Raw genomic sequence first — 26,278 nt, 5'->3', positions numbered from 1 at the left:
TTCTGTCTGGTAAGAGTGTCTTGGTATGCCTGAGTCCTTGGGCTTGCACTATATACACCAGTCTGGGCAAATACTTTATGCTAACAATGTGATTTATAATGAACATCTCTTTTTCTCTGAGGTTCTAGAGCTTAAGCAAGCAAGAAAGGTCAGTCACAATGGTGCTACATGCCTATGTGACTGAGCGCCAGCAAAAATCCTGGGCATGCAGACTAGGGTGAGTGTCCCTGATTGTAGAAAACTGCACATCTCACCACATGTCATTTCTGGGGGAGTTAAACATAACTTGCATGACTCCAGTGGGAAGGAACACATTGAAGCTTGCACCTGGTTTTCTCTAGACATTTCCTCATGTGCTTTTGATGATCTTACTGTTTCTCATCACTGTAATAAACCCTAACCATGAGCACAGCAACTTTTGAGCCCTATGAAACCTAATGAATCCGTGAGGTCATCCTGAAGACCCCTGACACAAGGTTTCAAAACTTAATCTCTTAAATTCCACCTTGGAAGAGATGCCTAGGTGGCTCAGTGGTTGAGCGTCTGCCTTCGGCTCAGGGCGTGATCCCAGGGTCCTGGAATCGAGTCCCACATCAGGCTCCCTGCGAGAAGCCTGCTTCTCCCTCTGCCTATGTCTCTGCCTCTGTGGGTCTCTCATGAATAAGTAAATAATATCTTTTAAAAAAAAGTAAAAAAATTTCCACCTTGCATAGGTTGTCACTATTTTTGCTATTCCCACTACCCTTCACAAAGGTAATTCACAGACAGAATGACCACACAATTTATCATACAAACTGGGGGCATGAAGAGTAAAAGGGAGCAGCTAAAATTTTATGATTATTATAATAGTATGCAATGTTATCATAATTTCATAACAGCCTGGAACAAAAGATGCAAAGCAGGACTGTTCCAGCAAACTGAGATGTATGGTTGTAATCCTATAGGACCAAGAGTAAAATGGGAAGAGCAGGCTTCTTGCTAAACTGCTCCTACCACAGGCTAATTTACACAGATTCTCAGTCCAAGGTTCCTTCCACCAGTGTAGATGGGGAAGACAAAGTGAAGCAATGTAGGCCAGGAACTGTATCACTATAATCAATATTGTCTTAGACCATGGGCTGGCAACCTTTCTCTGGAAAGGGCAGAGAATAAGTATTTTAGCTCTGTGGGCCATACAGTGCAGCAAAAAGCAGCTATAGATAAACAATGAGCATGGCTCTATTCCAATAAAACTTAACAAAAAGGTGTAGCAGGCTGGATTTGACCTGCTGTAGTCCATTGGCTCCTGGCTTAGACCAAAGTCAGTAGAAATAAGAGGTCTATAAATAACCAAGAATATATAGTTTTACTCAGGAACTTCATTCATGGGAAGGCAAGTTATTCAGATAACCAACTGTGGAGATAACACAGGTCAGCCTCAAGTGAGTTTCTAGTTTATTTCAATTTTGAGGTTGGTAGAAAGTAAATAACACCCACTCAAACTCCCAACTTTATCTATTTTTTCTCAAGGCCTTGGTGACATGGACCCTGGAATGACTCCATTCATTCTGCTGGAAACTAATTCAGATTCATTTTCTTTCTTGTTATAACAGATTCTTGTATTCAGTATTTATACTGAATGGGACAATGCTGTTGGAATACAGAATTGAACATGCTTAACAAACATTAACTTCGTAGGGAAAGAAAGAATGTGAGAAGAAGATAAAAACTTTTCCATTGAAAAAGAAAATGTTTTTGAAACTGCATGTTTAAGTTGGACATGGTGTGATTTCCAACTTATAAATAAGTTACGAAAAGTAAAGCCACTTAAGTTCTGCCCCCCTTCAGAAAATGTTTACTTAAGTACATACATACCTACAAAGCAGTACACTAATCACACAATGTATAATGTCATGAATTTCATAAAGTAAAGACATCTGTGTAACCAACACACAAATCAAGTGTATCAAGTGTTGGAATATTACCAGTGCATGAGAAGCCCCTCATACTTCATTTGCCACTATCACCATCAAAAGTAACCACTATCTTGCTTTCTAACACTACAAGTATGTTCTGCCCATTTCTCAACTATGTTAAATGAGATCATACAATATGCAACCTTTTGTGAGTCTCATCTTTTATTCATCATTATTTTTGTGACATTTTGTGTCATTTATTATACAACAAAAAAGCTGATTTATTCTCATTTACAGCAATGCTATTGCATGAATATATCACAGTGTATTTACCCATGTTCCTGATGACACAAGTTTGGGTGGTTTCCATTACCCTGCCATTACAATTAGCACTGCTAAGAATATTTGCATACATGTCTATTACTGAATGTGTATGCACACATACCTAATAAATGTATGCACAGAGAAGTGCAGGGTCACAGAGTAGCACATAGTTTGAATGAATAGCACAAAATGGATTTTCTCTCTCTTTTTAAAGATCTATTTATTTACCTTAGAGAGAAAGCAAATTGGGGGAGGAAGAGAGGGAGAGAATCCTAGAGCAGACTCCCAGCTGATCAGGGAGCTGGGCACAGGGCTCCATCCCATGACAATGAGATCACGACCCAAGCCAAAACCAAGTCAAATGCCCAACTGACCAAGCCACCAGGCGCCCCTACCATATAGATTTTCAAAGCAATTATAAAACTTTATACTCCACAAACAGCAGTGTATGGGCATTCCCATACTTATATATCCTTTTTAACACTTTATGCTGTCAATCTTCTCATTTAAATCATTCTTATGCATGTGTGGTGGTATGTCATTATAATATCAATTTAATTTTCCCTGATGGCTAAGACTCAGCATTGTTTCAAATTTATCAGCCATTGAGATAGCTTTCTTCAGGATGTCTGCTCAAGATTCAGCTCATTTTTGTACTGGTCTTTTCTTTCTCATGTCTAGAAATTCTTCACATATTCTAGACACAGTCCTGTCATCTATACATATTACAGATATCTTCTCCCATTCTGTGCTTGCCTTTTTATTCTCCTAATAATGAATGTTCTTGGAAGTTTTAATTTTCAGTATTTTCCAATTAATATCATTTTTCTTTAGGATTAATCTTTTTTTTAATGTCCAATTTAAGAAATTGTTGCCTATAGCAATGCTAGGAAGATATTTTTCCAAAAGTAAACAAAAGCTTTACTGTTTTATTTTTCATGTTTGGACTGACTAGTGGAACTTATTTTTGTGTATGGGTAAGTTGGTCTTCTTCAAATTAAAATTATTAGGGGCACTTGGCTGGCTCAGTTGGTAGAGCATGCAACTCTTAATTTCAGGGTCATGAGTTCAAATCCCACGTGGGCATGGAGTCCATTTAAAATAAAAAAAATTAAATTATTATGAGATTTTCTCGTCAGAATAAAGTTTCTAGTATGCCTTTATTTTTCCATGCTTACTTTTTTCAAATCCACTGGTTTGATTATCCATATATTATAGCTACACATTCTTTTTTAACCATCAGAAGATGAGTATCTTGGTGAAAATGTTATCTAAATAGTTTCCCATCACTTATGTATATTTATAAAAAGATCAGTGGAACCCACTGAATCAATGTGCAGACAATGCTGAGCAAAGCAATAAAGAATTTTCTTGGTAGCTTTAAGTGCACCACCAGTGAACCACAGAGTGGCAAAAAAATATGGGCTGCTAAAGAGAAAGTATGGTCTGTGGTGAGGAAACCAAAAAGATCTAGCTTCAAATTCCTACTCTGCTACTACCTATGTGAGTTTGAGCATCACTTCTCCAAATCTCAGAACTATAAAATAGTGATACAACTACCTATCTTTCTAGATTATCTAGAAGATTTAGGTAAATAATTTATGGGTGCCTGGGTGGTTCAGTCGGTTAAGCACCTGCCTTTAGCTCAGATCATGATCTCAGAGTTCCGAGATCAAGCCCTGTGTTGGGCTCCCTGCTCAGCAGGGAGTCTGCTAGTTTCTCTGCACCTCCCTGTTTGTGCTCACATGTTCTCTCTTTCTCTCTCAAATAAAAAAAAAAAAATTAGATAAAGTGCCAAAAACACATCTAATAAAATGGAATCAGTATTGTTCATCTGGCTATTTAAAACATCCAAGGATTACAATTAGAAAATAGAAAATTCTAATTCTGTTAATAAACACTGATATAAAAGCAAGGTAACTACCTGTTGAAGCTGCCAGGCCTTCATGATGTGCTCATTAATACAGAAAGGGGGGCACCTGGGTGGCTCAGTCAGTTAAGCGTCTGACTCTTGGTTTCAGATCAGGTCATGATCTCATGGGTCTTGGAATCAAGCCCTGAAGGACTCTGCGCTCAGCAGAGAGTTGGCTTGAAAGATACTCCCCCAACTCTACCCCTCACCCAACTAATATGCATGTGCACACTCTCTATCTCAAATAAATAACTCAACCCAAATACACACACACACACACACACACACACACACACACACACATATATAGGAATTAAAATGTTGCCTGTATTTAAACTAGAACAAAGCCACCTTTGAAAAAAGTAAATACTTTAAAAAAAAGTGTCCTGCAGCAAAATATCATAAACACCATACATGTTCTAATTTAGGAAAATAATTCTTAAGATTAAGACATTCGGGCAGCCCCGGTGGCTCAGAGGTTTAGCACCGCCTTCGGCCTGGGGCGTGATCCTGGAGTCCCAGGATCAAGTCCCACATCAGGCTCCCTGCAGGGAGCCTGCTTCTCCCTCTGCCTCTCTCTCTCTCTCTCTGTCTCTCTCATGAATGAATAAATAAAATCTTAAAAAAAAAAGACATTCAAATGCTAAGCTTGGTCTAAAAAAATTAAAAACTCTCTTCAAAAAACAATTCCATTGGGTGTCTGGCTGGTTCAGTCACATAGATGCGACTCTTGATCTCGGAGTCGTGAGTTCAAGCCTCACAACTGGTGTAGAGATTCCTCAAAAAATAGAAAATCTTAAAGAAAGTTTCCATTAGTTTTCTTTTGATTTAGCAAAAATTCTTAATTAGAAATCTAGAGCTTTGTGGGTAGATACACACACTGATGTGGTATATGGACATGGCCAAGGCAAAACTAATGGTCTATAAACTTAAGTAAAGAAATGAAGAAAAACAAATTAATGGGCCTTTGGGGTTCTAGCAAGAACAAATAATAAAGTTGCTATTACATCATATTTCACAAAAGAGAAAGATAAAAATAGCAAAGTACTAAAAGTGACATGGTAAATAGCATTCTCTTATGTTTCAGTTTAAAAATGATATAAAGTTCAGGGGCACCTGGGTGGCTCAGTTGGTTAGGTGTTCAACTCCTGATTTCACTCAGGGCATGATCTCAAAGATCATGCCCTGAGATCCAATCCCACATTGGGCTCTGAGCTCAGCGAAGAGTCAGCTTAAGATTCTCCCTGTCACACTCTCTCTGCCTACCCCCCATCCTACTCACAAGCATGCACACACTCTAAGATAAATAAAAATTTAAAATAAAGATCTAAAGTTTAAAGTCAATTTCAATATAACAGTTATCTATCTACTAAGTAGTAACTCACTAATCTCTGGCCTCCAGAAATGCAAAGGTTAATGGGAAAAAATCTACTTAAGAAAATTATATTTTGAGTTTTCCTTCATTTCAATGATTATCTAGTTTTCCAGAAAGAAATAAAGAGAGATATTCTGAAAAAAAAAAAAAAAAGCCACAACCACATATAAACAAAAAAGCCACATCCACATATAGACAGTCTCCCTTCCCAGCACCCTTCTAACAACAAAACTTTCTTGTGTTTCCTTTATCTTTAATTACAGATTTGTGCATCTGGACCATAACGATAACAGTAATCTATAATGAGGCTGCTTGGTATTTAACAGTGCTGGGTACTTAAGAGCATAGGCTTTTGTAAGCATGTCTCTATTAAAATTTCAGCTTAGCCTCTATGAAATCTAAGGCAAATTGTTTCATTCTAAGCCTCAGTTTCTTCATTTGGGCATAATAATAATGGTACCTATGCCATAGAGTAGTTTTAGTCATTAAATGAATAAATATAAAGGGCTTAGAACAATGTTTCTGCCAAAAATATATATGTTGACTAGTATAATAATATATACCTATGGAGAAATAAAAATATGAACCAAGTAAAACAGATGCCACAAAATATCCTGAAGCAGTATCACTTATATGGCAGACTCACCCCCCACCCCCTTAGAGTTTCTAGGTAAAAATATCATTTTTTTCCTGAGTTTGGGGATTTCTACTAAATTTTAGGAGGAAATCTATAATGTTAAATGAAATACGTAAGCCTTAAACTGACATGTTTTAAGAAAGAAAAAGTCTTAAGCCCAAAAATAGAAAGCATAAATTTAAAAACACTAATAATATACCAGGAGATCTAAAAAAAAAATGTTTTTAGTCAGCAGTAAGATGTTCTAGAGAGATACTGATTTAACTCAAGCCAAGAATAAAAAAAATACCACTAAAGATGTACCAGAAGAGCTAGGGAAGGCAGACTAAACTTAAAATCAGATCAACTGCCTTTGAGGAGCAGTGATGAATGTAGCATAGGTATGCTCTCCAATATGTACTGTTGAATGTAGTACTCACAATCTTTAAGGTATGGTGCTTAAGGTGTGTGTGTAAACAGCACTCAACTCAGCATATGATTGGGTTCTGGACCAAATTTCCAACAAAATCTGTCCTGGGCACTAACGTGTCAATGATGACAATCTTAATAAAAACAGAGACATTTATTGTGCATTTACCGTGTACCAGGCACTTTACACATATTAAACCTTCAATTTCAGCATGAAGAAACTAAGAGTTGGATGAGAGAACAATCTGTCTTCTGTACTCATGTCAAATGATTCTGAAAGAGTTCACACATCAATGATTCTTTTTATGTAATTTATTTCTATTTTTTTTAGAAAAGGTTAATGATAATGCTAGAATCTATTGAATATATATTACTATGGCACTACCATTTCTCTGAGTGCTTTAAATATATTAAATATATTAATTATATTTAATTATTATATTATAAAATATATTATATATTATATATTATATATTATTATATATAATTATATTAATATATTAAATATATTATTTTATTTAATCCTTCATGATAATCTCATTATTATCAACACCTGCAAAAGGGTAATCAAAAGCAAAAAGTCAACTAACTGCTAACACAGTGAGATAGGAGAAAGTCTCATTGCAGAATCCAAATTCTTATTCACTAGGCATAATGCCTCCAACAACAGAAAATAGTACTTTATTTTTAAAGTGGTTATTTAGAAAATTTGGAAAATATCGAATAATATAAACAAAAATTTTAACTTTCCATACTTCCAACACCCACATGAACACAGTATTGACCAGGGCAGAGACTACTTGCACTATAGGATATTTAATTACATTGGGGCCTCTCCATTAAATGGACTTAGTATCATCCGTATGTTGGATTTAGAAGTCTAAGGAAGAACCAGGGTTTTGAATGCATAAGGCTACTAAATTAAATATTAATTTTGAAAACGAGAGTAACCTCTGAATTATTTGTGCACAAAAGCTACTTGTGAGATTTTTAAAAACTTGTATTGACACAAATTGTTAAAAATTATATTTCAACTTCCAAGCAAAAGCTAATTTTAAAAATCATATTTGGCCTTGAAAAATATTCTTCTATGTATATGGTACAATTAATATTTTGAGTACTGCCTTAACACAAAATAAATAGAAAAATATTCCTTACATAATTTCAACTAATCAATACAAAAAGCATAATGGAAAATCACCATTTGGCAAACGCAAAACTAATTCCTTTGGGCAAGAAACAGAGAGATGCTAAAATTTATGACCAAAAATATGACTAGAAAAAGGATATTTACATGGCCTCAAAATTATACCCCTGAGATACTTTTAAGTACAAAGAGATAATGTACGTTTAGAGTATACAAACCTGGCAGGCACTGTCTTAACCAGGGGATCCAAATGAGTATCACAAATAATAAGACAAAATGCCATCATGTCCCTCCTGCTATGATGCATGTGAAGGATGGAAAAGAGCTACTGTGGTATACTCAAACTGAGGATCATTCTACAGAATAACTGGCTAGTATCCTTCGAAGGATCAGTTTGAAAGACATGGAATGCATGAAAGACAAAAATGAAGAACTAATTACAGAGTAATTAGAGGAGACTCAGGAGGCCTGAAAACTAAATGCAATATGTAACCTGAATTATATCTTCAACAAGAAAAATGACATCCATGGGAGAACTGGAAAATTTTGAATAAGGTCTGCAGATAATAAGGTCTGCAGATTAGATTGATTATTATATCAATGCTGACTTCCTGATTTTAATCATTGTACTGTGGTTACAGAAGTCAAATTTAGGGAATGTGGGTGAAGGTATAAAATGCAAGAATTCTTTGTACTGCTGCTCTTTTTAAAGTCTGACATAATTTCAACATAAGTTTTAAAAAAATTTAAAGAAAATCTTAAACACCAAGCTCCTCTCCTCCTCTAGGACCAATTCCTCCCTGAAAACCTATCATTCTGTACTAGGAAATAAGGAATTCATCTTACATCAAACAATAACACCAACTTGAGTTTTTCTCTCTCTCAAACCTGCTTTAAAAGGAGAAAAAATAGCGGCACCTCGATGGCTCAGGTGGTCAAGCACCCAACTCTTGGTTTTGGCTCAGGTCATGATCTCAGGGTTGTGGGATCAGGCCCCATGATGGGCTCCACACTCAGTATAGAGTCTACTTAAGATTCTCTCTCTCCCTCTGCCCATCCCCTGCTTTGGCAAGTGTACATGTGTAAAAACTCTTTCCCTCTAAAAATAAATAAATAAAATCTTAAAGGAGAAAAAAAAATAAATTCTAAGTTACTTCCAGCTCTAAAATTCTGACTTGAAGTACCTGACTTTCAAAACACCTCCTTCATTTCACCACTATAAATTAAATAATAATATGTCTACTATATTCTAGGCCCTATGGTAACTATATATATTAGCCCTAATTCTTACGACAACGTTGATAACGTAGGTATATATATCAGCACCTACAGAGAAGAGAACTGGGAAGGATATGGGTAAGTAATTTGCTCAAAGTAACTATTAGATGACACAGCTAGTATTCAAACCCACACCATCTGACTCCAAACACCAACTTGACTCTGTGATGCCTCCCAAAAGGGCAGGTGAGATGTGAACAAATGTGTAGATTAGAACAGTATCATCAAATATGATACAAGGATTTATCATGAAGTAGCAATATCAATACCTGCAAAGTGAATATTATATTTGCAGTTATTGGAAAATAGACTTCTCAAAGAAAGTAAGACAGGAAAAGAATTTCAAGAGTGCTGAATCAGTCTAACAGTGTCTGATTCAAATTGTAGAAATAAAAAAATTGTAGAAATATTCTTTGGTTTCCCACATATATATAAGAAGTGAATCTTATTGGAAACAGAAATTTTTAATATTCTGGTAACAGTATGGTGTCACAGGTAGAATTTTCCTAAAGTAATCCTCAGCATTCACTCAGAAGCACCTGGAAAATGAGCCAAGTGGGCCAGGGCTCCCTCTTTTGCCAGCAAGAGGAACTGCATCAGAACTCACCCTCCCATGTGACCAGGGGGTCTATTTCCCCCAACCCACCCTCCATGGTGGAGCTGGAGCTTCCCATGGTCCCCAAGTGCCAGTCCACTGGTCTTCTCAGATAATTATTAAAAATAACCAATATAGCCCAATTTTTAAGCAGTGTACTAACAAGGCTTTCAAACCTACTCTTATAACAAAAGAAAACAATGATGCAGGGTAGAAGGCAGTGAAGACTCCACTGGCACACCATTCTACATCCAGTAGCACCCACCTACCATAATTTCCTATGCAGTTAAGGAAAGATCATGGGATCTCTCTTAAGAATTCTTGGCTTACAAGTTCCTCCGGTTAGGCCAATTTCTTAGCAGATAACTCTATTAGCACATAAAATTCATCCTAAGCCATTACACAACACAGAGGATAAGAAAAGTAATAAATTCTCATAAAAATGAAGAAGCTAAAAGGCTTCTTTATCCAACTTAGTTTGCATACTAATGAAATATACTTTATACACCTTCCTTATAAAAACTGCTTTAAAGATAATGTCAGCTAAAAACCACTGACAGCTGCATGTCAGTCATTCAGCCCTGAGTTTCGTGTACACTATCTTTTTTAAAGCTTGCACCCACTCTATTAGCTGGTATTATTACTATCATTTCCATTTTGCAGATGAGGAAAATGAGTGACAAAGATGTAAAAAAAACTTGCCCAAAGTTACACAGCCGATACAAAGCAGAGACTGAATGGTTTTAACCATGACTAGCTTACTTTGATTCACTGATCTAACAACTCCATGAGGTTTATAGCCATCATAGTGAAAAAGGAATACTTTCTACAGGTGAAAAAATTTAAGGTCTATAAAGATTAAATGACATGCTTAATTTTATACTAAATTAGCATTCGCAGCCAATAAGTAAAATAATTTCCTAACAGCCAGTCTATCGTTCAGGATTATAGTAATAACAAATGCTATATGTGGAGCTCTAGTTTATATACACATGGCAATACCATGGTCAAACATCTTTTTAAACCTCAAGAGAAGTTCAGCTATTAGCTTTCCAGTTTTTTCTGATTTCAACTGAACAAGACTGCTACATGTGCTATAGAAAACTGTAACAGAATTTGGACTTATCCAGTGAATCTCTATGCCTCTCTTTATTATCAGCTTAGCATAATAAATTAATTGAGGACAATATGATTGCTTATAAATAACTCAAAAAACCAATGTTAATATTTAATGAACTTCTCATTCTCACTCTGTAAATATTTTAACACTTCCAATGAAGACATGCTGCAAACAGGAAGACTAAGAAAGCCATCTATCAATTCTGAAATGTGCTTACATGGCAGTCGATATCACACCAACATTGTACATCTCAGAAACAAAAAAGGATCACTTCTTTTCAAACTTACAAAGAATTTTAAAAAGAAACAAAAGAAAACACAAGCTGATTACTCACTTGGGTGACAGTGTGGTACAAATCCCACATGGAATTTACTAATGATGCCTTCTCTCAAATTTCACATAAGATATAAATCTTATCAAATCTGGGACAACATATGCATACCTTAGAAACACAAAACCTTTGCATAAAAATACATGCTTCCAATGATCATTTGAATGGTATCATTCCAACATTCAAAAAAGGTAAAACTTAACATGTTTATTAATTACATATTGATGTTTAAGTTTTATAGATTCATTCTTTCAAGAATATGCAAGACCAAGAGGTTTTCATCTAAACTCTCTTGCTTTATAATTTTCCATTTCAGTTTTTTACTTTCTATTTGCCTTCCTAAAAGCTAGAAGATGGACAAAGCAAGAAAATCAATTCTAAATAAGCTCTATTAGCTGTTTCATGAAACCAAAGCAGAAACAATGAGCTAGTCCCTTCCATCTTTGTTCACTCAACCACTATCTTTTGAGTGACTGACTCAGGCATGCTCAGTACTCCCTCTGAAGTATTTAATCATCTATGGTGATCGCAGGGGAAAGACAGCAACTATAGAAATTCCAACATGTTTGTGGTAGTGGTAGAATTAGTCCCTGTAAGGTAAACTACAGAACTTTTTTTTTATGACATGATAGATCAACATATGATAACTCAATGGGATCTTCTTATAAAAATAGTTCTAGCCTATATTAGTAATGTAAGATGACACAATTCTCCTGAAATCCTCTTTTCTGTGTCTTACCCAATATCAAGACTAATCATCAACATTTGAACAGCAGCAGCTAAAATATTTTACAAGACACAATACCTAATTTCCACATTCCACAAACACATGATAGAATTTACCTCAGATATAATGTAAGGTATTTGTTCTTTGACAATCCCCCACATAATTCTCTTCTGAGATCTAACTAAGCAATGATAACCATTAAGATCAGCCACAGCATCAAAAAATAATCAATGACGATGGCTTAAATCCCAGGATTCAAGCATAAAATACTGCCAATTCATCTCTAGAAAAATTCACATTTGTTTTAGTCTTTCTTAACTGTAATCTTTCTCTTCAACATAGACTGAATTTTAAACAGATTACTTTTCGTCTTTTCCTCTTGTAACATTAGTAGCTAGCTAAGAAAAATAAAGTGTTTTGGAATGTAATATGTATGCCCACTACTCCCTTCAGCTATGGATAATTGAGAGAGAAACAGAAAGCAGTTTCATATTTAAAAATCATTTTCTAAAAAATACAAAACTTCTATGAAATAATGGTGTAATGAATTAACTACTACCTATATGAGATAAACCATGAAATGTGTTAATGAACAAATGTAAAAGGATGCAATATAGGGTTCTGATCAACCCTTAAATGTTACTAATCCATACTTAAGTAAAAGTTTGCTTCTTTTTCTTTATTAGAAAAGCCTCTGGGAAAACAAAACACAATAAAACTTAGCAGTGTTTCTGATATATATATGCACCTATATGCACACACATTCATATACACATATACATGCCAGATATATAAATATACATATATATATTTATCTTAAAGGTATCATTTTCTCATCACTAAATAATGAAAAACATAGCAAGAATGTCTGCTATGATTCCTTAATGGTTTCATGTAACTCAGATACCTACCTCTTTCTCAAAATCTAGTTTAAGAATTATGGATCAAGAGTAATCTGGCATATTAAGAGCTCCATTTATCACTTTTTTCTTTTCATTATTAACAATATTTGATGCCAAAAGCCTTAATCTAGCTAATTTTACTGTTTCTATGCTTCGGTACTCAGAATTACTATCTAAATTTTCTATCTTAATTCCTCATTTATTCTATTATACTAATTAGATCTCAAAGCATGCCCCCTTCGTGCTAAATTCAAAACCACGGAATTTGTTTGGTACAAAAACTTCCTTTTTATGTGCAGCTCTCTACGATCTGCTACAATGTGCTACACCATACACCTATGTTTTTTGCTCTGCCTAGGGTCAAGGAAGGGAAAGAAAACAAGTTCAGAGGGTTCCCTCAGGATAATCTTAACCCAACAGCAGTTATATTTGTAGCACTTATATTTGTTTATTGTGTCAGAGCTTAATTGTCAATTTTTATGGAAATATCAACAACAGAAAGCATACAAATCTCAAGTGTATACAGAGCTTCATGACTTTCACCAATATAACCAGTACTCAAATAAAAACAAAAAACAAAATATTACTAGCATGTATCCAACTATATTTTATTTTTCTGTCTAGCTCTCCTGCTTCTAATCGGCCTTTGGGTTTTGTTGTCAGTTATTTTACACAGAATGCTAAATATTCGGCACTAAATATATTCATTCAATAACTGTATGTTGGGGATCTACCATGTGCCTGGTGCTATTCTATGCCCTAGGGATAAACCAGTGAACAAAATAAAAAAAAACCAAACCTGGCCCTCACTGAGTTTATACTCTTAAAAGGGTAAATGACAACAAATAAGATAAACTAAGTCAAATATATAATGTGTTAGATGGTGATACTAAGGAAAAGAAATTTAAAAAAGTAAAAAAAGAGTTAGAAAATGTCAAAGAGGGACACCTGGGTGGCTCAGCCAGGTAAGTGTCTGCCTTCAGTTCAAGTCATGATCCCAGACTCCTGGGTTAAAACAGGAAGTCCGCCTCCCAGGTCAGTGGGGAGTCTGCTTCTCCCTCTTCCTCTGTCCCTCTCCTTCTCAAATAAATAAATAAAATCTTTTTAAAATTACAAAAAAAGAAAAAGAAAGGAAGTCAGTCAAAGAGAGGGAAAATTTTTAGAAAGGACCAAAGAAAACCAATTGAAAACTGACATCTGGGTCAAGACCTGAAAGAATGATGGAGCTAGGAAATAATGGGAATACCAAATAGAAGAACAATCTAGGCACAAAGATCAGCAAATACTAAGGCTCTGAGGTAGAAGCATGCCTGCTGTATTTCAGAAACAGCAAGCAGGCCACTGGTCTGAAGCAAAAGGGCAAGGAGTAGATGAAGCAAGATAAGTGGTAGGGTAGTAGGAGGGGGAGTGAGAGCTTGTGGGGCCTCATGGGTCATTTGTAAGGAATTTGGCTTTTACTCTGAGTGAGAAGCAAAGCCACTGAAGAATTCAGAATGTGAGATAGTATCTATTTCAACAGTATCACTGGATGTTTTACTAAGAAAAGATGAAAGGGAAAGATAGTAGAAGCACAGAGAACAGTCAGGAAACTGTTCTAATAGTCCAGATGAGAGCTGATGGTGGCTTGGACCAGCGTGGTCAGAGCAGTGCAGAGAGCAGCATGTGGTCAGATCCTGTATCTCCTATAGTCTGGGCTGAAGAAGAGGAAGAAAGACTAAGAAACTGAAATGAAGCAACTGAAGAGGTCCACGAAAACCAGTACACTATCCTAGAAGCCCAGGGGAAAAGTATTTCAAAATGTAAATGTAAATAAAGGATCTTAATCAAATAAAACAGGACTGATGAGAACCTCTGGATTCAGCAACAGAGCTGAAAACCTGAATGGAATTTATTTAACAGCAAATGGGACAAGAAAAATTTGAGAGTGTGTACAGAAAACTTTTTAAAGGTATTTTGACATAAAAGGAGGGAAAGAAATGAGGCAGTGGCTTGAGAGGGAAGTCAAGACAGAACTTCTCTTAAGATGGCAGAACATATGACAGCTAGTAGGAATGAGCAAGAAGCGAAGGGGAAAAGGATACAGAAGAATAAGGGAGAAATGCTATAGCCATAAGAGAGTACATAAGTGGGTGAAGTTCTCTTCTGATGGCTTCAATTCTCTCAGTGAAGGAGGAAGCAAAACACTAGAAGTGTCAAAGGTTTGAGAATGGAGAACATATCAGTTGTTTTGGAGTCTGGGAGGGTGATGGACCAGGGGAATAGGATTACTGGGTAGCATTAAGGACTCATCCAGATTAGACATCATAAATATGAGGTGAGACCTATAGTATGGTTACATTTTTTTCTCTAAGTACATTTAGAAGTATGGGTACAAAGAAGGAGCTGAATGTATACAATTATACAATGTATGACTATTATGATTGATGGAATTTAGGCTGGGTTAAAAAAGTAGAGGACATTAGGAGGACGAGAGAGAGTGAAAAATGCTAGATTCGAAAGACTGAAGGTCCCAACAGACTCAAGGAATTAGTGGAGTAATAGAAATTGTATGATATGAGGGGGATCCCTGGGTGGCTCCGTAGTTTAGCGCCACCTTCAGCCCAGGGCATGATCCTGGAGTCCCGGGATCGAGTCCCATGTCGGGCTCCCTGCATGGAGCCTGCTTCTCCCTCTGCCTGTGTCTCTCCCTCTCTCTCTCTCTGTGTCTCTCATGAATAAATAAATAAAATCTTTTTTAAAAAAAGAAATTGTGATATGAGAAGATAAGACATGGTAGACAGAGGGGAAACTGTGCAATTGAGATTATAGAGTGATGGCAGTTTGGACAAAAACAAGGTCTAGAAATGAGCATCGAGGTGGGGGTAGAGGGCAAAGATTCAATGAAGAACTCCAGTTCTGAAGACACCGGGGTACTAGAAGAATTATCCCCATGAATTTTGAATATTGAAATCACCAAGAATTTTTTTTTTTTAAATGATAGAGAGAGAGAGAGAGAGAGAGAGAGAGGCAGAGACACAGGCAGAGGGAGAAGCAGGCTCCATGCACCGGGAGCCCGACGTGGGATTCAATCCCGGGTCTCCAAGATCGCGCCCTGGGCCAAAGACAGGCGCTAAACCACTGAGCCTCCCAGGGATCCCCACCAAGAATTAGAAGATAAGTAATACTGGAGTGAATGCCAATGAACTACGACTAAAATCTGTTAGGAGACAATTCCCCATGAGTCTGCCATTTCTGCCTATAATGAGAGCAGAGGTACAGACTGCCATTACTGCAGACTATCTTTGCAAGCAAGCTCATATAAGCAAACACTCCTGGAAAATAGAGTATCTCTCCAAAGCAAAGGGTAGGTTATCCAAACCCATGGAAGATATGCTCTTCCTCCAGGACATGGACAGACATGATTAGTGTCCAATATAAAAGATTCCAGGTCCTCTCCTATAACTCAATCCACTATGTGTACAGGTATCACCTGATCCTCTTAAAGTCACCCTTTGTTGACTTTGGAAATTGGGACTTGGGGAACCAGTTAGTAAGCAAATGCTGTTATTGTGTCTATTGCTTGCACTGTTCAGAATAAGTCCTTTGATTCCAGCCCAGAAGTCTTGAGTCTTCTCAGCATCCATGACACTCTGTAGTTAAATTGTTAGTTTGCAAGTAGGGTAAACCTCAGACCTTTGAAGGTTTTTGATAAAATCCTCAATGAATAGAAGGTGGGGATGTGAGACTAAAACAGGTGGTTAGAAGGTGGTATAGAAATAAAGTTTGGAGGCATTTTAAAAGAGAATGATCTGGAAAAAGCATTGAAAAGCAAAGAAAATACCTCAAGGGTAAGCAATATGAAGAAGGCAGGAGGACTGCTACTACTTGAGATGATTACAGAAAGTGTCAGTAGGGAAGCAAGATTCAATTTAAAGCAAAAAAGTGCAGGCAATATTAACAAAGAGGTTGAAGATAAAGAGGAATTTGGTTATGACTGACCTTGAGTTCCAGGAGCATTATGAAAGATTTTTGGGAGGCAGGGAGGGATGGGTTTGGGAATCAGATCTGGATGTACACGGTAAAAGATCCACGACTCCTGGACTTGCATGACTCATAAGAACAGGAAAAAAATACATGATGAATTTAGCTGTGATTAGTCTTAATCAGATTAAATTTGCCAACGTGTTTCAGTATCCCTTATCCCTGTTTTACTCATCCACTATCTACTATTTCTTACCAAACAGAACATCATTTTAGAAAATTTATTTAACATACAAGTTCTAAAATATATAAATGCCAAAAGTGTTATTTAGATAGTGTTAACTTACTTGAATTAGATCTAAAATGCCAAGTTCACTTTCTGAAGAATCCACACAGAAGACAAAATATAATGTTGCATAATGTCTATAAATCAGTTTGTTGTCAGATCCTCCAATTAGCCTAAATGACAAAACAAAAATTGGAATGTTATAGGAATAAAATGAAACAAATTTTCGTTAGCTCAAGCAAACTGACAATTTGTGTATAACCTTTTTATAAGATGTTTGGGCATAGAATTTAAAGGTGTAGCATTCAAGTGAACTCAGAGATTTAGCAAATTAACATGGTTGTTTTCTTCAGAAATAACAAGTAAAAGGAGCTGGTCCTTAATCTTAGTTCGTTCATTAATTAAACTATCTACTGAGTACCTATCATTTGCCAGGTACTGATAGTGGGTAAGGAACAGTAAAGAAATAAGAAAAAATGATCAGAGTAGAAGGCACTACATAGAGATTCAAAATAGGATGATGCCTAATGATGGATCTACTATCTAAGATGAATCCTTAAGAGTGACATTCAGGCTGAAAGCTAATGATAAGGAGTTAGCCATGAAAACATTCACAGAAGAGTATTTCATAAAAAGGTGACAACTAATAAAAAGGCCAGGTCATCAAGAACAGAATATATATGTTCAAGGAAGAGAGAGAGGGTGCATGGACAAGAAAAGATTACTAAACAAACAAAAGTAGGCAGGAATCAGGTCACAGGGCATTTTAAGTGCTTATTGGATTTAACTCCATGGGTCATAGTAAGTGATACAACTTAAGACTGATTACCAACAGGGGAGGGAAAAAAAAATGACATTTCTTAAGTTTTAGAAAAATTTACCACCAAAATGTCCTCCAAAAATAGTTTATTTTGCAATATAAATATAAAAGACTGAGATAATAAATACTCAACTTTTTCATCAAATATTTTTATTTACACTGACTGGAATTTCAGCATTTTAAAAATAATAATTTCAGACTCATTCCAAACATCTCGTATTTTTCTAGTTTAGCTATTTCATAGTTATATTTACAGTAATTAGTTCACCTTCTTAAAACATCCTTAACACATAATATAGAAAAATCAAGGCCAAATGTAATCAAAGCTAAGTGAAGACTCAAACAAGACACAGAAAAATAGCATCTATTTTTTAACTCAGTAAAAGTAACACTGAATTCACAGGTTCAGAGAAATAGCTTTCTGTCATGTCTTCCTATAGCAAAAGTGGGCAGGATCTTTGATGAGAATTAAAAGTTACTACTTTGCTAGACATATTTCTAGAAAAGATATTCAATTAAAAATACGTATGTGCAATTTAAAGAATACCAGATGATTTTTGCAGACTATGAATGCAATTGTTCCTGGAAAGCCACAAAAAAGAGCACTAACAGCAGGATTCACTTCATCCTGAATCAGCAATTTAGTGATTATCTCAAACTTTTGTTTGGCTCTATTGTAAGAGAAGACCAAACTATTGAAAACTGTAAGTTTCAAAAAGACTATCAATGCCATTAAAAGAAAGCAGAGTTTTAATATATAACATGATAAGTACATACTTTGCCTTTAAAAATGTAATTTTATCTTTAAACTATTTTAGAAATCCTCTTACTTTAAATATTTCGTATTACAGAGGGAAAAATTGAGGTATAAGAAGTTAAATGATCTGACCAAGAATACCAGTTTGTTAGTCACAAAACTAGGACTGAATCAGATGTGTAGCCTCATCTCTGATGCAATGTTTGCTTTCTACTCTACTCTTTTTAAGCTTGGAAAGTAATCATCACAAATTTAAGCCCTAATTTCTAGTTCACAATACCCTGGTTGGAAGAGCCAGGTTCTTGCATGACTACCACATACCACTGTGCTGGATGACAAGTTCCCTAAGAGAGATTAAAATATTAAAATAAAGAAAAGTGATAATGGAAAAGGCAGCTCAATTCTTGCACAAGTGTGATAGAAATAAAGTATAATTAAAATAAAAACACAAAGCAGGTATATCTGTTTCAAATATTAAATTGGGCAGTCTGGAGTGAATAGCAAAATTTATAAATTCTAAGTATGTATTTGCAAATTTAATTGCAGCATGATATATTTCTTATAAGAAATGCAAGTAAACTTTCAACATGATAAACAGTAATTTATGGTCAAGTAAGAATGAATTTTCTATTATCCAAACTATTTTTCATAATATTTATCATAGATATTAAAATACAGAAAGGTGTAGGTCTCTCTGACTAATCTGTCATTTTTCATAATGGAGCTTAGCTAAAGTTTAGTTTTTGACTCGTCAATGAGGAAATATGTTATTAAGAAATTGATTATATAAACATGAGTAGGACACTTATAAAACTACTTGAGAGCAAACTGTTTTCATAGAACTCTCTAATTTAAAAGTATTGCTTTATAATAGTTTAAATATAAATAATTGGCAAGCTAATTATAACTAGTTTTTATTTATTCATTCTAAAAATAGAAAATTCTATTAGCTGAATTCTACCTATATACAGATTGCCTATATACATTTGTATATATATACATGCACACAGATATGTATCAGAAAGCAAATTTCATTCTTATTTATAATAATAGAGAATGTAATCTAAATTTTTATGAACAGGGTCCATTTACCCCAAGCAATAACCTCTAGTCATGAAAAAGAAGAGGTTATTCTAAATGTGTTTATATGCAAAACTTTTTAAAAATATTACATGAAAGGGACACCTGGGTGGCTCAGCAGTTGAGGATCTGCCTTCAGCTCAGGGCGTGATCCCAGTCCAGGGATGGAGTCCCGTATCGGGTTCCTGTTCTCCCTCTGCCTGTCTCTCTCTCTCTGTGTATCGCATGAATAAATAAATAAAATCTTTAAGAAAAAAAAAAAGATACTACATGAAAATGACCAACATGTAAACCAGCATTCCTAGTGTGATCCTGTAGGTAATTTTTTAAGGTTATACTTTTATATGTTAGTCAATGAAAAATTAATTTTCTAGAAGGATACACAAGAAAGTAAAAAGTCAGGAGAGGGAGACTGAGTTTATAATTAATTTTACACATCTCTGTAATGTTTGCATTTTTGCCATATGAACTCTATATAAAATGCTTCTGTAACATTTTTTTTAAAAAGGACCATATATATTAAAAATTTCTTTAAGTTAGATTTATAGCTCACATAGATGATAATTAATCTAATTCAAATTCATCAAAATTAGGAAATTTTTACCATAACCAATTAAACAGTATATATTTTAATCATATAGTCAAAGATTTGAAATGTCCATGAAATGCTTTACTTACAATCCTCCTTCTAGGAAATTACAAACATTTTCATCTCTCTTAGATACCAAATGGAATGTCTCCCTGATGATTTGCTGCTGTGTATCTTCACTCTGAGAAAGAATAATTTATATATGTTAGAATTAAATTTCTAGGTTTAACAGTATTTTAAGAATTTTAAAGTACAAGGCAGTAATATCTGTCAGGGAAATTAATCTAAGAGAGAGGTCCGTGAAGAGCTAACATATCACATCTCACAGAAACAAAACCCATCATTTTTTGATGAAAAAACAAAAAGCAAAGCCAAAACTAAACCAACATTTTATAGCTAGCTACAACTAACATTTCTAAGTTTCCAAAACCAAAAAGAAGAATATTAGACAGATGAATAAAAGACACTAGTAAAAGGGACACTAGATATTAACTAGTCAAAGGCCATTGTTTTATAAATGAGTAAGCTGAAACAGAGAAGTAAAGTTATAAATAATTCATGTAGCTAATCCATATTTTATTGGATGGAAAATACAGGAAGTTTAGAGCTTCCAATTAAGTTTAAATGCAAACTAAGAAGAGTGTATCCATATTAGTTGTATAAACATAGCCTAAGACCAAAAATTGGCTCAATAAGTATTAAATTGGGATGCCTGGGTGGCTTAGCGGTTGAGTGTCTGCCTTTGGCTCAGGGCATGATCCCGGAGTCCTGGGATCAAGTTCCGCAGTAGGGAGCCTGCTTCTCCTACCTCTTCCTATGTCTCTACCTCTCTCTCTGTGTCTCTCATGAATAAATAAAATCTTAAAAAAAAAAGTATTAAATTCACCAAGCAATTCACATCCCAATAAAAACATCTGCTCAAACACTGCAATAGAAAACTGGGTAAAATCACAAATAGGAATTTCATAGGAAAGGAAATATGATTATTCACAAACAAATGGAAAAGACCTGCAGACACCTAGGTGGCTCAATTGGTTAAGCGTCTGACTCTCAGTTTCAGCTCAGGTCATGATCTCAGGGTCATGAAATGGAGCCCCGCTTCTGTGCTGAGCCTGGAACCTGCTTAAGATTCTCTCTCTCCCTCTCCCTCTGCCCCTCCTCCCCTAAAAAAAAAATGAAAAGATGTTAAACCTCAGTGGTAATTAAGTGAAATACAAATTAAAGTAACAATGAAATAACTGCATATGCATCACATTAGCAAAGTGTAAAAATCTGACAATATCAAACACAGATAAAGATGTGGAGCCAAAGAAACTCATCCCACCAAGTATGAGGATAAATGATATAATCATTTCAGTAAATGGTTTTATAATCCAGCATTCCCACTCCTATATACTATACTAAGTGACATGAAACCACGGTTTTTGAAGATTAAAAATAACAGAACATTGGCAATTACATACACATAATAAATTGTTAACCTGTGTACCAGAGACATGTAGAAGAATGTTCATCAAGGCACTGTAACAACAAAAAAACCTGAAATTGCTCAAAAGTCCACCAATCATAAAATGGATAAATTATGGTACATTCACACAATGGTATATCATAAGTAAAAATTAAAGAAGTAAATTACACCCATCAATATGAAGGAGTCTCAAAAACTTAATGTGAAAAAGAGATGGTATCTTAGCTCAGGCTATCCTAACAAAATACCATAGACTAGATGGCTTAACTACCAGAAATTTATGTTGTCATGATTCTGGAAACTAGAGATTCAAGATCCCAAGTGTCAGCATTTAAAAAAAAAATTAAAAATTAAAAATTAAGTGCCAGCATAGTTGGTCTCTGGTGAGTGCTCTCTTCCTGGCTTAAGGACAGTTTCTTCTCATAGTGTCCTCACATGGTAGGGAGAGAGAACAAGAACAAGCTCTCTGGTGTCTCTTCTTAGAAGGGCACTAGTATCATGAGGGCCCCACCCTCAGTAACTTCATCTATACCTAAGTATCTTCCAAAGCCCCAATACAAAACAAATACCATCAAATTGTGGGTTAGGCTTCAACATATGAATTTGGCAGGGGAGGGGGAGACACAACTCAGTCTATAGCAGAGGGAGAAAAGCAAGTAACAAAATGACATGTAATCATTCCACTAACATAAATTTCAAAAACATGCAAAACTAAGTAATATATTAATGAGATATATATATATATATATATATATATATATATATATATATATATATATAATGAAAATAAAACATAGAAAATCCAGGGAATGATTAGCAATTTTCAAAGTACTGGTTTCATAAAGACCATATTCTCTAAGCACATTGCAATTAGGTTAAAAAAAAATCAATAATTAAAAGGATGTTTTTTACCAGCTTGCATCCCCACCAACAGTGTAAGAGGGCTCCCCTTTCTTCACATCCTCACCAACATTTGTTGTTTGCTGACTTGTTAATTTTAACTATTCTAACTGGTAAAGAGGTGGTACAGCCACTTTAGAAAACAGTATGGAGGTTCCTCAAGAAGCTAAAAATAGAGCTACCTTATGGCCCAGCAATTGCACTACTAGGTATTTACCCCAAAGATATAAATGTAGTAATTCAAAGGGGCACCTGCATCCCAATGTTTATAGCAGCTATGTCCACGACAGCCAAATTATGTAAAAAGCTGAAATGTCCATCAATGGTTGAATGGAAATGATGTGGTGTACATATATGCAATGGAATACTACTCTCCCATCAGAAAGGATGAAATCTTACCATTTACATCCATATGGAGGGAACTGGAGGGTATTATGCTGAGTGAAATAAATCAATCATCATATGGTTTCACTCATATGAGGAATATAAAAAACAGTGCATAGAATCATAGGGGAAGGGAAGGAAAAATAGAATGGGAAGATATCAGAGAGTGAAACAAACCATAAGAGACTCTTAACTATGGGAAAGAAACTGAGAGTTGCTGGAAGGGAGATGGGGTGATGTGATGAGCACTGGATGTTACATGCAACTGATGAATTACTGAATTCTATATCTGAAACTAAGTAAGTTCTATATGTTGGCTAATTGAATTTAAATAAAAAAAATAATAAAGCTATATTTTTTAAAAATCCCAAACAGGCATTTAAATTGGAAAGAAGTAAAACCACCTGTATTCACAGACGACTTCTGTGACAGATGGATCATATATCCAAAAAAGTCTAAAGAATCCATTAAAAAACTGTTAAAGCTAATAAACAAATCTACCAAAGTTCAAAATACAAAATTAACATTCAAAAATCTGCTGTATTTCTATACGCAACCAATGAACAATCCAAAAGGAGACTTAGTCACAAATGCTGCAGAAATTTAATAGGTAATAAATTAGTATGACAAACATAATAAGCCAGTAAGCTAAAAAAAAATCTAAGATGAAGTAGCAAAATTCCTTTAAAAAATTTTTAATAAAATGGTCCTAAGGAGAAAGAGGAAAACTTTAATAATCCTATTACCATAAAGAGAATAAACAGTAATTTTAAATCTCTCCACCAAAAATAAATCAAGCCCTGATGGCTTTAACATTAAGTGTAACCAATGATTCAAGAAAGAGACCACTCCAATCTTACACAACTCTTCCAAAGCACATATAAAGAATTAACATTTTCAATTTATTTTATGAGGCCAATATTGACACAAAATCAGACAAGGAATATATGAGAAATGAACACTGCAGGCCAATCTCACCAAAAAGCATAGATACAAAAATTAAAATAAAAAAATTAATATATCATGTCCCAAATGGGTTTATCCTAGTACTGTCAGGTTGATTCAATATTAGAAAACAGACTGATGTAATTTTAATTTTCTACATTAATAGATTTAAGGAGAAAAAATAGATCATTTCAGGGATCCCTGGGTGGCGCAGTGGTTTAGCGCCTGCCTTTGGCCCAGGGCGCGATCCTGGAGACCCGGGATCGAATCCCACGTCGGGCTCCCGGTACATGGAGCCTGCTTCTCCCTCTGCCTATGTCTCTGCCTCTCTCCGTCTCTCTCTGACTATCATAAATAAATAAAAAATTAAAAAAAAAAAAAAAAGAAAAACTAGATCATTTCAAAAGATGCAGAAAAAAGCATCCGATAAAATTAAACAATTCTTGAATAAAAAGAAAAAAAAAACTCTTGGTAAATTAAAGAGAACTTCCTCTAATTAAGACTACCCAAAAGACATCTTTTGCAAACATATTCACAAACAAAATATGTAAACAGTTTCTTCTTTTTAAGATCAGAAACAAGATAGGTTAACTGTAATGGTTTTCCTATTCAATGCCATATCAGCTGTCATCAATACAAGAAAAACAAGAAAAAGAAATAAAAGATAAAAGAATTTCAAAGAAATAAAACTGTCATTCACAGACCACAAGATTTTCCATGTAGAAAATCTAACACAATTTACACAAAAGTGTTAAAATTAATATAACAAGATAGAGCCAGCACAAAAACTCCATTGCAGTTCTAAACTTCTCCAACTGTCAGGTGTAAGACATAATTTTAAAAAGATACCACATACAATACTCTCAAAAAACAAGCAGTGCTAGGAATAAGTGAAACAAAAACATGCAAGACTTCTGTGAAGAAAATATAAAACTTTATCAAAAAAACTTAAAGAGCTAAGTAAATGGAAAAAATGTATAGTGACTAGATTGAATAATTCAATATTATGAAGATACCAATCTCCTTAAAGTGCTCCAAAGTATCAAAGTAATTCTAATCAAAATCCCAATGGAGGGGCACCTGGGTGGTTCAGTGGGTTAGAGTCTGCCTTCAGCTCAGGTCATGATCCCAGGGTCCTGGAATTAAGCCCTGCATCAGGCTCCCTGCTCAGTGGGGAGCCTGCTTCTCCCTCTCCCTCTGTCACCTCCCCTGCTTGTTCTCTCTCATAAATAAATATTTAAAAATATTTTCAAAAATTCCAATACAGATAAACTTGAAAACCTGAATCTGTCTCCAACACATATATATTAAATCAGAAGACAAGAATGACAAGACACTCCTGAGTAGAATGTAAGAGGGTATGCTGAGCAGGTAAAAATTATTATAAAGTCACAGTAATTAAGATAACACGATACTGGTATACAAAAAGTGATACTGGTGCACAAATAGGGAAACTGACTAATGGAACTGAACCATAAACACACCCACACAAATATAAGGTAATTTACTTTAAAACATACAGTAGGCTTTGTAGAACAGAAGGGAAAGGAAGGACATTTCCATGAATGGTGCCAGAATAAAAATTGTTGTTTTCTTTCTGTTTTAGATCTCTTATGTTATACTAAAAAACCACTCCCAGGTTGGTTAAAAATGAATGTCAATGCTTATACTATAAAACTTTAAAAATATAATAGGGAAGTATCTTTATGACCTTGTAATAGTGCTAGACTTTTAAATAAGACACAAAATAAGGCTAACCATAAAGAAAAAGACTGGCAAACTTGATCATATTAAAAGCAAGCATTTCTAATGCTCAAAAGACACCAGAGAAAGAAGTGAAAGCTATGAACGCAAAGAATATAGCTGCAATACATAAAAACTGACAAAGGAATAATACTGTGTATATAAAAAACACTTAGACGTCAGTAAGAAAAAATAAACCTCTCAATATAAAAACGACTGGCAAAACAGAACTTAGGAAATCATCAAGAAAAGGAAATTAGAATGGTAAATAAACTATGGAAGAGGTTCAACTTCACACAGGAGAAAAAGAAAAAGAAAAAAGGAAAAAAAAAAAAAAACCCTACTAGTTAAAAATTACAATGACAACATTAAGTACCCATACTACCAGCGAAGATATATGTCTAACGATATCAAGTACTGGCAAGAATATGAAGCAACAAAGCACCCATACTAAAAGAACTGTAAATTGGTACAACCACTTCTGGAAACACACCAGCATTACCTAGTAAAAGCTGAACGTAAACATACCCAAGGACAAAGGTATTCAACTCCTAATTACACCCTAAAGAAATTCAAAAAGATGTTTGCAAGAATGCTTATAGCAGCACTGTTTGTAACAGCAAAAGAGTCACAATATAAAATGTCCATCAATGTAAAATGTATAATAAACTGTGTTTTATTCCTGCACGGAATAT

The 26,278-nt window shown here is 34.9% G+C and overlaps 1 protein-coding gene across 7 annotated transcripts in view; it reads right to left on the bottom strand.

The window, feature by feature from the left end:
* The window catches only part of AP3S1 (adaptor related protein complex 3 subunit sigma 1), a 68,198-nt gene that overhangs the window by 22,928 nt on the left and 18,992 nt on the right, over positions 1–26,278 (bottom strand). For all 7 annotated transcript variants that reach the window (XR_013387428.1, XM_077911276.1, XM_077911273.1 and 4 more), the window contains exons 2-3: positions 20,233–20,324; positions 16,959–17,070 (exon numbers count right to left, since the gene is read on the bottom strand). Coding sequence is in view for 6 of the 7 variants with exons in the window: in XM_077911276.1 (XP_077767402.1) it covers positions 16,959–17,070; positions 20,233–20,324 (204 nt within the window). In the remaining variant the exon portion in view is untranslated. The remainder of the gene's footprint in view (positions 1–16,958; positions 17,071–20,232; positions 20,325–26,278) is intronic.

Source organism: Canis aureus, chromosome 10 (assembly GCF_053574225.1).
Source record: "Canis aureus isolate CA01 chromosome 10, VMU_Caureus_v.1.0, whole genome shotgun sequence".
Taxonomy (NCBI): Eukaryota; Metazoa; Chordata; class Mammalia; order Carnivora; family Canidae; genus Canis; species Canis aureus.
The sequence above is the reverse complement of the archived record's forward strand: the minus strand, read 5'-3'. Positions and strand labels throughout refer to the sequence as shown.